The sequence below is a fragment of the Littorina saxatilis genome, linkage group LG5 (genome assembly GCF_037325665.1).
Source record: "Littorina saxatilis isolate snail1 linkage group LG5, US_GU_Lsax_2.0, whole genome shotgun sequence".
In the NCBI taxonomy this organism is placed as follows: Eukaryota; Metazoa; Mollusca; class Gastropoda; order Littorinimorpha; family Littorinidae; genus Littorina; species Littorina saxatilis.
The window spans coordinates 29,535,746-29,548,245 of NC_090249.1; the positions used below are offsets into that span (position 1 = coordinate 29,535,746).

General features: G+C 42.6%; 1 protein-coding gene across 1 annotated transcript in view; it reads left to right on the forward strand.

Moving 5' to 3' along the window:
- The window catches only part of LOC138966818 (serine/threonine-protein kinase NIM1-like), a 44,937-nt gene that overhangs the window by 30,578 nt on the left and 1,859 nt on the right, over window positions 1-12,500 (forward strand). Inside the window, exons 2-4 of the mRNA XM_070339165.1 lie at window positions 2,095-3,209; window positions 5,316-5,584; window positions 7,654-12,500. The exon at window positions 7,654-12,500 is cut by the window's right edge and continues 1,859 nt beyond it. Coding sequence (XP_070195266.1) covers window positions 2,849-3,209; window positions 5,316-5,584; window positions 7,654-8,397 — 1,374 coding nt within the window. The 5' untranslated portion in view covers window positions 2,095-2,848 and the 3' untranslated portion in view covers window positions 8,398-12,500. The remainder of the gene's footprint in view (window positions 1-2,094; window positions 3,210-5,315; window positions 5,585-7,653) is intronic.

Genomic DNA, 12,500 nt, shown 5'->3' on the forward strand with positions numbered 1-12,500 from the left:
TGATACGGACCCATAGAAGAAGTCACATTCGACGAATACGAATACGAATACGAATACTTTATTATCTCATACAGAGAAATTTCAGTGTGGTGCACATTAAAAGACAAAACAAATAATAAGACAACAGATAAAAATACCATACGAAGCATACTACACTCGCGCACGCATATGTACACTAACAGGAATAGTAACATGATTCCAAATAGGTTAATTGCCGTCAGCTTTAGCTAAAAGTTTACCGCTAAAAACTATCATTATCACAGGACTCGATATGTCATTGAACAATATTTATCACGGGACTAGTCATTCGAGGGTTATCACACTCAGCATAAGGGTGCACATCAAAGAGTATAAAAAATATTCATCACAGAAATCAGTGCATATGTTCACCAGCACACATACTAGTTTTAATTAGCTTAGGTATTTAAAAAGCCAATTGACTTTGGAATAATCTGAGCGTGCGGAATCTGGGAGTGCGGAGGCGACGTCCTGAGGGCAGGACCTCAAAGTGGTGAGCGAGCACATGACTACTATCCTGGATGATGCAGCGGGCCTTTCGCACCACACGTCGTTCATACAGCACAGTCAGTCCTGTATGAACGACGTGTGGTGCGAAAGGCCCGCTGCATCATCCAGGATAGTAGGCGGTGGCGGTACACGGGTGCATGTAAATACTTCATAATTATGTGGACCAGTATTATAACTATTCCTTGTTTTCGTCAGCTCGGTGACATAAACAGGATACTGTTGTGAGACTCTCTCTCTCACTCTTTTTCTTTTCCTCTCTCTCTCTCTCTCTCTCTCTCTCTCTCTCTCTCTCTCTCTCTCTCTCTCTCTCTCTCTCTCTCTCTCTCTCTCTCTGTTTGTTTGTAAGTGTGTATGTCTATGTCTGTCTGTGTATGTGTGCACGTGTCTTTAGTCTATATGCGTGTCTGTGCGTGCGTATTAGTACGTCTATATCCGCGTGTCTGTATCCTTATTTCTGTGTGTGCTTCACGTTGCATACTAAACAAGCTTTTAGCTTGATCATGCGTAAATTCAGCTGTCATAATTATGTTATTGATTTGCTCAGCTGTTTGGGTTGGAGTGTTTACAGCACTACCTTCGTGTTAAAGACAGAGTGGACTGGGCATTGTGTTAAAATTAAATGCCGGGCGTTTGAAATAGTTTCTTCTTCTTGTCGTTCGCTGTTAGATCGTGAGTCCGGACTGCAGGGCGAAACGTGCTGTCCTCTCCAAGTCTCTGGGGCCGTATAGCTTCTTTTGTAGCGCTGTCTCCTCTGGCCAGATGGTGTCCCTCAGAGCACTGTGGTATGGTGGACAAGCCTGCAGGATGTGCTCTGCTGTAAAAATAGTATGGAGTGTGAAGGTGATGCTGGTGGTGGAAGAGGTCGGGGGGGGGGGGGGGGGGGGGGGGGTGAGGAGAGGGTGCCTGTTTTAATAGATGGATTGAGAGGAGTGGTGCAGAGCTTTCTTCACACTTGTATGGAATATTTATTTTTTAAATTTATAATTCAACAGGTCACTGTCGTGTTTTCTTCTTTGATTTTGTTTTTGTTTTTGTTTTGCTTTTAATTAGATTGGAAAGGTTCTTGTTCTGGATCTGACATCAGCTGATGATGACAACCCTTTCTGGCTGAAATATACACACTTCGTAATATTGACTGAGATAGTCGAACCCTACGTATGAGACTTGACAGGTAGATTTACTGAAATGTGGATATTACAATTGATATTTGTAAAGGTACAGATAGGCTGACTTTTGAATTCTAATCATGCAGGCTCTATGGAACTCGACGACGAATGTTTCAATCTGTCTGGGTAGAAATCGATCGTCGTTTTTCCGGAAGCTAGAAATATTGGTCTGGTATTGAAAATCGCAACAGAAGGTGAACAATGATGTCTTGCAGAAAGATACAGACAGTCCTTGCAAAAGGGAGTCATCCGAACGAACCAACTCTGTCGATAACATTGGCATTCCTTCTTCAAATGTCGATTTAAATCCATTTTTTTGCCTTTGTGTCTATCAAATGCTGTGCACACACAGTCCAGCTAGTCGACATTAATTTACCTGTTTTCTCTTCGTGTGTTTCAGGGGTGTATCACAGACGACGGTGCGGCTTCAGCTTCCAGAGGCTGTCACGTTTCTTGAAGTTTTACACGTGAGTCTCGCTGAGTCACACCTGCTTCTGCTGTAAACGGATATCTCATTTTCTGGAGACGATGTTGTAACTTTAGAGAAGAATCTCCCCCGTTGTGCTTCGCAGCTTCATTGCGACAGTTTTGTGATGGAGATTTGGAAGTGTACTGTTCGAATGGTGACAACATCTCAACCCCTTTTCATGGGTTTTATGGGCATTGATAAAAGTATGAAGTGAATGTCGGGATGCAGATCTCTGTGAAGGCGGAAGAGACTTCGAGGACTTCAATCATGAAGAATTCCTCGGACAGTTTATGTCAGTGGTTAAAACACAACCACACCAAATTTGACCTTGAGTCTCCAGGACATTTTCATTAAAAAGCTCGCAACAAACGTAATAAACATCGCCTCATTCAGCAGAGGAAGGGAAACCTACATGTGCATCAAAAATGTGTGACAGGCACACTTCTTCTGTGACCTAACCACCACCCTTCCGTTAAGCTTACCTATCCATTCCTCACCTCAAGGAATCCTACCCCTTATCCCATATCCTCACCTCTCTCTCTCTCTTTCTCTCTCTTTCCCACCCTCCCTCTCTCCCTCCCTTCCTCTCTCCCTCCCTCCCTCTCTCCCTCCCTCCCCTCTCTCCCTCCCTCCCTCTCTCCCTCCCCCTCCTAGCAGGCCCCCTCCCCCTAGCTCCTCCGTGGCCATGAAGGAGATGCAAGGCATACGCGAGGAAAGCGAGCAGGGCGAATATGACGACGAGCGGCCTGTCGCCACGAGAACTCCACTGGGCTTTCACCGGTGCAGCACCGAACCCACCAACATCAGCCGACAGGACTCAACCGGCCCCTCCCCCCTCTCCTCCACCCACTCCTCCTCCGTGGTCAACGTGGATGGAGAGCGGAGGTTGACTCCATTTGAACGCCTGGCGCAGGACCTCAGTCAGGACCAGCGAATCATCAAGGAGATCACCCTAGGGAAGAGGATCGGCTTCTACCGGATCAGAGGGGAACTGGGCTCTGGAAACTTCTCCCAGGTGAAGCTGGGGATCCACGCTTTGACCAAAGGTTGGTTTTGTGTGGGAGTGAGGGGGGTGGAGGAAGTGTCACGGGAGGGAGGAGAGGAAATTAGAAGTGTGTGTGTGTATGTATGTGTGTGTGTGTGTGTGTGTGTGTGTGTGTGTGTGTGTGTGTGTGTGTGTGTGAGTGTGTGTCTGCCTGTCTGTCTGTCTGTCTATGCGGAGGTTTGTATGGAGGGCATATTATGGATGTGAGGAAAGGATGAGTTAATGTGCCTGTGGGAGGGGGGGGGGGTTGAGAGAGGGGGGGGAGAGAGATGTTAGAGGTGGGGTGGCTTTTTTTAGAAAAAAAGTTGTGCTGGCTGGGTGTGTGTCTACGGTGTGTGTGTGTTTGTGTGTGACAGAAACAGGGTGGGGAGGACAGAGACAGGCAGGCAGCACATGGCATAGGAAGGAAGGATCGTTTCTGCTTGATTACTTTCCTGTGTCTGCGTGCTTGTGCTGTGCTTGTTTGTGTTCCCAGTAAGTACAGACATACATAATGTAATTTGTGTAAATAGAATAAAAGTTAATGTGTTCTCTTTCATCCTCTGTTGCTGTACAGAATAGATGTTGATGTACACTGAGAGGGTGAGAAGTTGGTGGGTAAGGTGAATATAACCGTTTACAATTATCTGGCGAAATTCATGGACAATCTTCCAGTGCTGTGGGATAAAAGCTTCACCACGCTGATTTAAGTTATTGCTTGAGATGCTTGTCCCTTAATCCTCTTTGCACTTTACCACATTAGACATGGTCCATTTTCCCCTTACTAGTGCTTGTAACTGTTAATGGAAAAGTCTTTTCATTTTTAATAAAAGTAGGAGCAGATGATTGATTGCTTGTGACGGCATTGTAGTGTAGTGGTTAATGTACTGGCTGAACACTCGCAGGTTGTTTATCTAGCTCTTATGTGGTTGACATTTTACGTCAGAGTATCCGCTAGCACGATAATTTATTTGTTCTGTGTTTTTGTGTTGCTGATCTTTGTTCACACATGCACGCACGTACACACACATACACACACACACACACACACACACACACACACACACACACACACACACACACATACACCGACAGATACACACACACACACACACACACACACACACACACACACACACACACGCAAGCATGCACGGACGAACACGCAAGCACGCACAGACGAACACATACATTCACACACACGCACGCACGCACGCATGCACACACACACACGCACACACACACACACACACACACACACACACACACATGTGCACTCCAAAGGGGAGACGTTAAACTTGGTCTCATTTGTTGGAATTAGACGTTCCATAAGTACTGTACCACTTTTTGTTTAAATTCTGTCATTGGAACACATGCTCTGCGTTGTACTTTTACTTTTAGAATCATCATGGCTATTTCCTGATTAAGCTACTGAAAGAAAAGCGGACATTTTGAGATTGATTCTATGTGACAAGGAGCCTCACACGGGGCTAATTCAGGAGATTGCCAACTAAAAGTATTCAAAAACTTTTTTTTTAATCTTTTTTTTTTTTAAGGCGATGCAAGCGATCTGTGCTGCAGGTTTTCTTTCTGTTATTGCAGTACAGAGGAACCCCCTTTAAAAAAAAAACAATTTAAGACCTCCTCCTTTTTAAGACCTAGCTGTTTAAGATGTCCTGTTCATGGCATCTGTAAATGTACCCCCATTTTAAGACTCCTTCCTTTTAAAGACCCGATTTTCTCAGATTTTTGGAGGTCTTAAAAGGGGGGTTTCACTGTATCAAGATTCAGCTGAATAAAGTCTCGTTTAAACCAATCTTTTTCTTCTTCTTCTTCTTCGTTCATGGGCTAGCTGAAACTCCAACGTTCACTCATGATTTTGCACGAGTGGGTTTTTACGTGTATGACCATTTTTACCCCGCCATTCAGGCAGCCATCCGCCGCTTTCGGGGGAACATTCAATCAATCTTTTTTGTTTCCTGTCACAGAAAAAGTGGCCATTAAGATTCTGGACAAGACGAATTTGAGCTTGACCAGAAGACCCAGCGCAGGGGGGTTTTACTGTATCATGATTCAGCTGAATAAAGTCTCGTTTAAACCAATCAATCTTTTTTGTTACCTGTCACAGAAAAAGTGGCCATCAAGATTCTGGACAAGACAAAGCTGGACCAGAAGACCCAGCGCCTCCTGTCCCGTGAGATCTCCAGCATGGAGAGGCTCCACCACCCCAACATCATCAGGCTGTACGAGGTGGTGGAGACTCTGGCCAAGCTCCACATCATCATGGAGTACGCGGGCGGAGGTGAACTCTTCACCAAGATCTCCAACGAAGGCAAGCTGCCTGAGCTAGAGGCCAAGACCATCTTCGCCCAGGTGGTAGCCGCTGTTTCGCATATGGTGAGTTTTGGAGAGAGGGATCGAAGGAGGGGATGGGTGAGGGGTGGGTGTTGGGGGGATGAGTGCTTGGATGGGTTGGTGGGTGAGTGTGTGCGTGGGTTGGTGGGTGAATGTGTGTGTGTGTGTGTGTGTGTGTGTGTGTGTGTGTGTGTGTGTGTGTGTGTGTGTGTGTGTGTGTGTGTGTGTGTGTGTGTGTGTGTGTGTGGTTATTGGAATTGTAAAGCGCTCGGAGCTGTTTTACCCGTGTAATCCTTTAATCATTTTAATGTGTGTGTTATTCTGCAATGTTTTCCCGCTTGCTTTTAGTCTTATAAGCCTTTAATGCCACAACCTTTGTGCATCGAACACAAAACGTGAGCCGGCAAATTGATGAGGCTATGAAAGCAAGAGAAGAAACGCCATTTACTTATTTACACTGAGGTAATTGCAGGGCTATTTCGCCTGATCAGGTTGGTCATCCTAATCCATTGCGTCGTGACGTCAAACACCACCTTAATCACCAGCCAATTTTACCAACTGGCCATTCATCCACCCTTCTCCCAAGCAATAATGTGTCATGTGACGGATGTTATCTGTAGCTAATTGCATGCAGAACAAGGTTGCTGAACCCTTAAACATGTCCTGACGAAGCAGTAATGATGACTGATAGTGATAGTGAATAAACAGCAAAAGGTCAATTAAATTCAGCTGATAGCTTGGCGTTAGTTTTCACAGTGTGTGTGTGTGTGTGTGTGTGTGTGTGTGTGTGTGTGTGTGTGTGTGTGTGTGTGTGTGTGTCTGTGTCTGTTGATCTATTTGTGTGTGTGTTTGGACACAAATTTCTCTGTTGACTCCAAGGGTATTTCTTTGATGCATCAATCAGACAGTCATGTGGGAATGTTACATTTTTGTATGTTCTTTGTATTAGGAGAACATTTTACCAAAGCGATTGATTAAGTAGAGATATGGTAGTTGAAATAAATTGATAAAGTATGTAATATAGACATTCTGTACAAAGTGCTGCATTAGCACAGAGGTGATGCTGGATAATTGAAGAAAATTTAACTTAAAAATTTAAAAAAAAAAAAAGAAAATGCATTCTAAGTTAAAGCAGTGTTTTCTACCGGGTAAAAAAGTTGAAAAAAATCAATCTCAGCACATAAAACATTTATGCATAGGACTCATTGCAGTAATTGTTGGTAGCAGAACCGACCAATGAATCCAGTGAAATTCCCTTATAACCTGGATTAAACTCTTAATGTTTTCAGAGATTCATCAGCCAGCTTGCTGAAGTAGGGTTTCAGAAACATAATCAATCTCCATTCTTTTGGGAATCATATGCATAGACCTGTTTTCAAACGATACAGTGTTCTGGAAGCTCTACAAGAAGTGATTTATGGATTACCACACAGAAGAATACTTTTATGGGCTGTAATGTGAGTACCTGATGTTTGACACCAGTTTTAGCAGTGTTTTGTGTGGTTTTACGTGATGCAATGTGTGTCACTGTGTGTGTGTGAGTCCGGAAACTGTAATTTTTGACGAAAATCTCATTATATCAATTGTTACTATAACAATCACAAACAAAGTCCAATGATCATGTCATCATATAATAGCCAAGGGTATAAGCAAAACACATGCCAAAGATCTAAGAGATATCTCAATAAATGATCGAGCAGTGAACAGATTAGTGAACCTACCGAAGAAAGCAAAATTGTGCCCTGGCACACAGCAATACCAAAATGCTGTTATACTGTGGCAGTGAAGAGGTTAATTAAGAGCAGAGACCATATGTTCTCCTCTGAACAGTGTACTTGACTCATACACCAACTCTACTTTCCCTTCATTCAAACTCTCACTCTTTCTGCCCACTATTGGGGCAATTAATTGTTAACAATATCCTCCACAGGGAAGCAGAGAAGACACACCCATTCAACTACTTATTTATTTACTTTATTTCTCTTGTTTTCCTTTGTTACAGCACACCACCAACATCATCCACACAGACCTCAGGGCAGAGAAAACACATCCATTTAACTACTTATTTACTTACTTAATTTCTCTTAATTAATTGTTTACCTTTGTTATAGCACGCCAACAACATCATCCACAGAGATCTCAAGGCAGAGAACGTGTTCTACGCTAACCCGCGCTGGATCAAGGTCGGCGACTTCGGCTTCAGCACGGTCGCCAGCATCGACCAGACGCTCAACACGTTCTGTGGATCTCCGCCCTACGCCGCACCCGAGCTCTTCAAGGACGAGAGCTACTACGGGACGTTCGTGGACTTGTGGGCGATGGGAATCATGCTGTACTTCATTGTCACCGGCATCATGCCGTTCAGGGCAGAAACGGTGGCCAAGCTGAAGAAGTGCATTCTGGACGGCAGCTACACCATCCCGTCCTACGTGTCGGACAGCTGCCAGTTCCTGGTGCGCAGCATCCTCAAGCACATCCCCCAGGACCGCTTCACGCTGGACGAGATCAAGCGATGCGACTGGCTGGAGGGGGAGGAGTTCCCCGGCGCTTTGCAGGCCTACAACCTTCACCCCAGCAACGCCGATCTCCACACAGCTTCTGAAGAGGAGAGGGAAGCCAGAGTCATCTTGAACGACCTCGGGATCACCAACGACCATTTCAGAAAGTTGAGCACGAGAGACTCGAGGAACGGTATCACTGGGACCTATAGGATTGTGCTGCATAGAGTGCAGAAGAAACACTCGGGTTTGCCTGATGTGGCGCACGATCACGTGATGAGAGACTATAACCTTAATGAACATACTGCTAGGTTCGCTCCAAGTGGCAAACAGTCCAAACTCTGTGTCATTTTGTGACGCATGCTCACGCCTATGCTTTATTTGTGAGTGTGTGTTCCATACACGACACTAACACACTTATATGTACTTAATTGGTGTGAAAAAGTGAATGTTACAGTTCCAGGCTCACTTCAAAGATATGGAAAATATTGTGATACTTGCCCAACTAATCTCTCACAGGAGTCTAAATGTGGATACTACATTCTGTTTTGTCTGGAAAGACATCCGAAAAGTCAAATACTTGCTACCAGACAGTCAGAATTCTGAGTCAGTTTGTCACGCATATGAACGCACAGATGTGTACTTTGTTGATATGTTAGGATGTGATGATTGTTTTTCAGGCCTATTTAAACGTACTGTGACATATTGTGATATGCTTTCTCATTCATATACTGCAGGAGAACAGTTGAACTGTTGGCAGGAATTTATCAGTGTTGATCTCCTGCAATCACACTGTCAGAGTTGTGTGTCCCTTTATAATGTATACTAAAGCACATCATAAACTTTATCGTGCATCTAGGCATACACTTGATAGGTGTGTTAGCCTGTCTTGCACAATATATTCCAGATCCACTTCCAAGTGCGTTAATGCTTTGTGATATAAACACATGATCATGTCCTGTAAAGGAATGTGGAATCCATGCAGCCGTTATTCTTGTTGTCAGAAGAAAAAGTTTAGTGAGGTTTTCCTTTGGAACAGTGGAAAGCAAACGGACACATGCATGTACTCTCTTGGCATGTATATAGGTGTGTCTTTGGCAAAGAGCAACAGACACGTGCCCATTTTAAGGTCTGTAGCATAATGGGGAATTTGTGCTACGTGAACACATCGATCTCTTGAATTGCTTCTTGTGATGAGAAGAAGCAACTTGTGTCGCCAGCTGGAAGACCGGCGTGCATAAGTTCCTGCTACCAAAAAGTCAGAAGTTCTGTTTTGTTTTGTGATTGTACACACAGTTACATTCCTGAGACGATTTCAAATGTGACTTCTCGTCTTTATGAGTGTGTGTTTAATATATATGTTAGAAAGACTGCACTACAGCCAAAGTTCTGTGTCGCTCTTTGACTGAAACATGCACTTGCAGAATTTGTCAGTTATGGAGTTACCGCCTCCAAGCAGTGGTTCATCCTGTATGGTTTTGTTCAACAGTTTTGAAAGATCTGCTCGCAAGCAAACACTTAATATAAGTTCCGTATTGTTCTTTTGAGTTATACAAACATAGAATTTGGCAGACTGGTTCTGGGTGTTCATTTGGCTAATATGGCACGTACATTCAAACAGCAGTACCCGGTAAGTTCTGCATAAGATTTTGTCTGAACTTCAGCCTTGACACACATGTTAAAATCTTGTGATGCACTCACACATTGCACAACCAGCAACATTGTTTTCAGGTTAAATCATCGTTTGTGCAAAACTTTTCAGCACAGCTGGTATCTCTTAAAATACTTCTCACAATGGAATTAATATGGAACGTACAGGAGTAAGTAAAAGCTACAATAGACGATTTTCGGAAATAACTACGTCGGGTTTGTATGGGTTGTGGTAGAGTGACTTTTTCTTGCAAAACCTCATACAAATATTGGAGTGGCCAATCACTAGCGAGGGGTGTGTCAGAAACATGTGCGTGTTTCCACCTGTTTCTGTCACACCCCTCACTAGTGATTGGCCACTCTTATGTTTGTGCAAGGTTTTGCAAGAAAAGGTCACTCTCAAGTCCAACAACCGGGCCATATACCTGAAAGAGTTATTTTGGGAATTCGTCTATTACTACATCATAATTTTCTCTATCCTCAATCCCTTTAAGTGAGAGACCTGACATCAAAGAAAATAGGGGACAACTTTTCAAGAAGGCTGCTTGTGTATTGCATCACATTGGAAATCTTCCATCACTTCAGTTCATCTTTTGACACAATATGAAGAAGTATGTTAAAAAATCAATTTGGTATTGTTCAAATTATCAGTGAAAAATTATAGGCTATATGCTGTGCATCTGTTAGTGTTGCATGCTTTTCAGATTTGAGAATCAAGTTGCTATTGGTGATTAAGGTAATAATTAAATTATGAACAGTGAAAAAACGTTGCCTGTAACTATCTTCACTGTTAATGTCATAATCATATGTATTTAAAAGGTCAGAATTATTGCAACAATTTCAGACAAAACGTTTTCAGCATTGATTTTTAAATGGTACACAGGTTATTTGTCATCCAGTCGTTTTGTTTGCGCATAAATGCTGAAGGCAAATTATAGATTTTTTGTGTGAAATTAATGTTGATAGGCAGGGTTGGTCTCTCAGTGCACACACACAATCTGACAAACCTGATTCCTTCAGCAAACTTTGAAAAATTGATTAGCTTGTCAATGCTGACACAGAGTTTGAACAAACTAGACATACACAAAAGAATAACACATACCCGATAAAGCCGAGTTTAAGTATTCTTTGACAACAGTCTGACAGGCATTCTTTTCCCATGATATGTAATTGTCAATGCCATTACTTTTTGCCTGCCATGCCAGGTTTTGTTGTGGCTTATTTTATCATTCATGGAGCTCGGCCTAAAAACGCGAGTTTGAACTGTGTCTTAAAAATTGGAACTTAATTATTGTGATTTCCTATTTCCTATGAAACTGTCATTGAATACACAACACCCTCCCCTTAAAATTCACCTCCACTTGTGTCCAAATGCTCGCCAATGCCCCATTTTTTTCCTTTTTTTTTCTCATTTGATATACTATATTATCCCAATGAGCACTGTGAAATTCGGATCGCTTCCTCCCAGTGGAAAGCTAGCAGCAACAAGAGTAGCGCTACCCAGGTGTCTGCATGTTTAGGTGTAATCAGGCACCTGCACTTATGGCAGAATGACACTGTGGTGACACGTGGGTGGGACATGGATACCGTCTCTGAGTCTGCACATAAAGTTGACCGGTGTCCGTCCCTGCTGGGATCAACTGAGCTATCCGCCCCCCCCCCCCCCCCCCCCCCCATATGATTCCACTTTTACTTCTCTGCTTTCTCATTTTTTCAGTTGATATATATCTTGCTGTAAAGCACTTTACATCAACTCCAAGTATATCTCAGTTGCAGTAGTACTTTCAAACAAATCTAGAAGACCCTGCAATGTTTTGTTGCAGACATAATTCACAGTGGAGATTGACTGATTACTTGACTGTGTGTTGATTCAGCATAAATAATTACTTGACTGTGTGCTGATTCAGCATAAAATGTCTTGAACTGGGCACATACCAATTGTTAACAAAACGTTTTCCACATCATATGATCTTTATCAATACATAATCATTGTCTTGCCTTGCATCATCAAGATATGAGATTTGGACGAGAAGGCTGCCTACCTTTACAGTACATATCATTGTGAGATTAGATTCAGTTGAGTATGACTCATTGACTGCAGATGTGACAAACCAGAAGTATCATATCTGTTTGCTGACGTGTGCATTGATTGCACTGGGAATGAACTTGTTAAAGGACCATTAATAGTGTTTGACGTTACTTGTACAGTATTTTTACCTGTACGATCTGTAAATTATTGCTCATCCAGCAGATGGCTTATGGGTGCATATCTCATTGAAAATATTATATGTATAGTATTTTATGTATTTCATGGGCAGATGGAACAATGTCTATCTATATATGTATGTTTAAGCACAAATATCAAGAATGTGTACTTGAATTATTGTGTGTTAATAGGTTTAATATTTTTGTCTCTGTTTTTACAATGTGAAAATCTCCATGGATGCACAGCTGAAACGTCCAGTTAATACTCCAGCCATGTTATCTAAAATTCACAATTGTCGAAAATGTTTTTGATCACTTCAACCACTCCTTTTGGCTAAGAAAACCGTCCATTTTTGTGAAAATGTACAGAGTATTATATATTGAAGAGGTGTGCTCAAATCAAATCTTTTAAGTCATTCCTTCTCAAGCAGTACAAAAGTTATTATAATGTACTTGACTATAATAATAGTATTTTTTATAGCCCAGGATCAAATGATGAATTTTTAAAGTTTATACAAGTGTGGATATAAAAACCCATTCTGATAAGCATCGCTCCACGGCTATTGCCAGTTGTCTCTCTGACCGGACGCTACAGTCCTATGCGA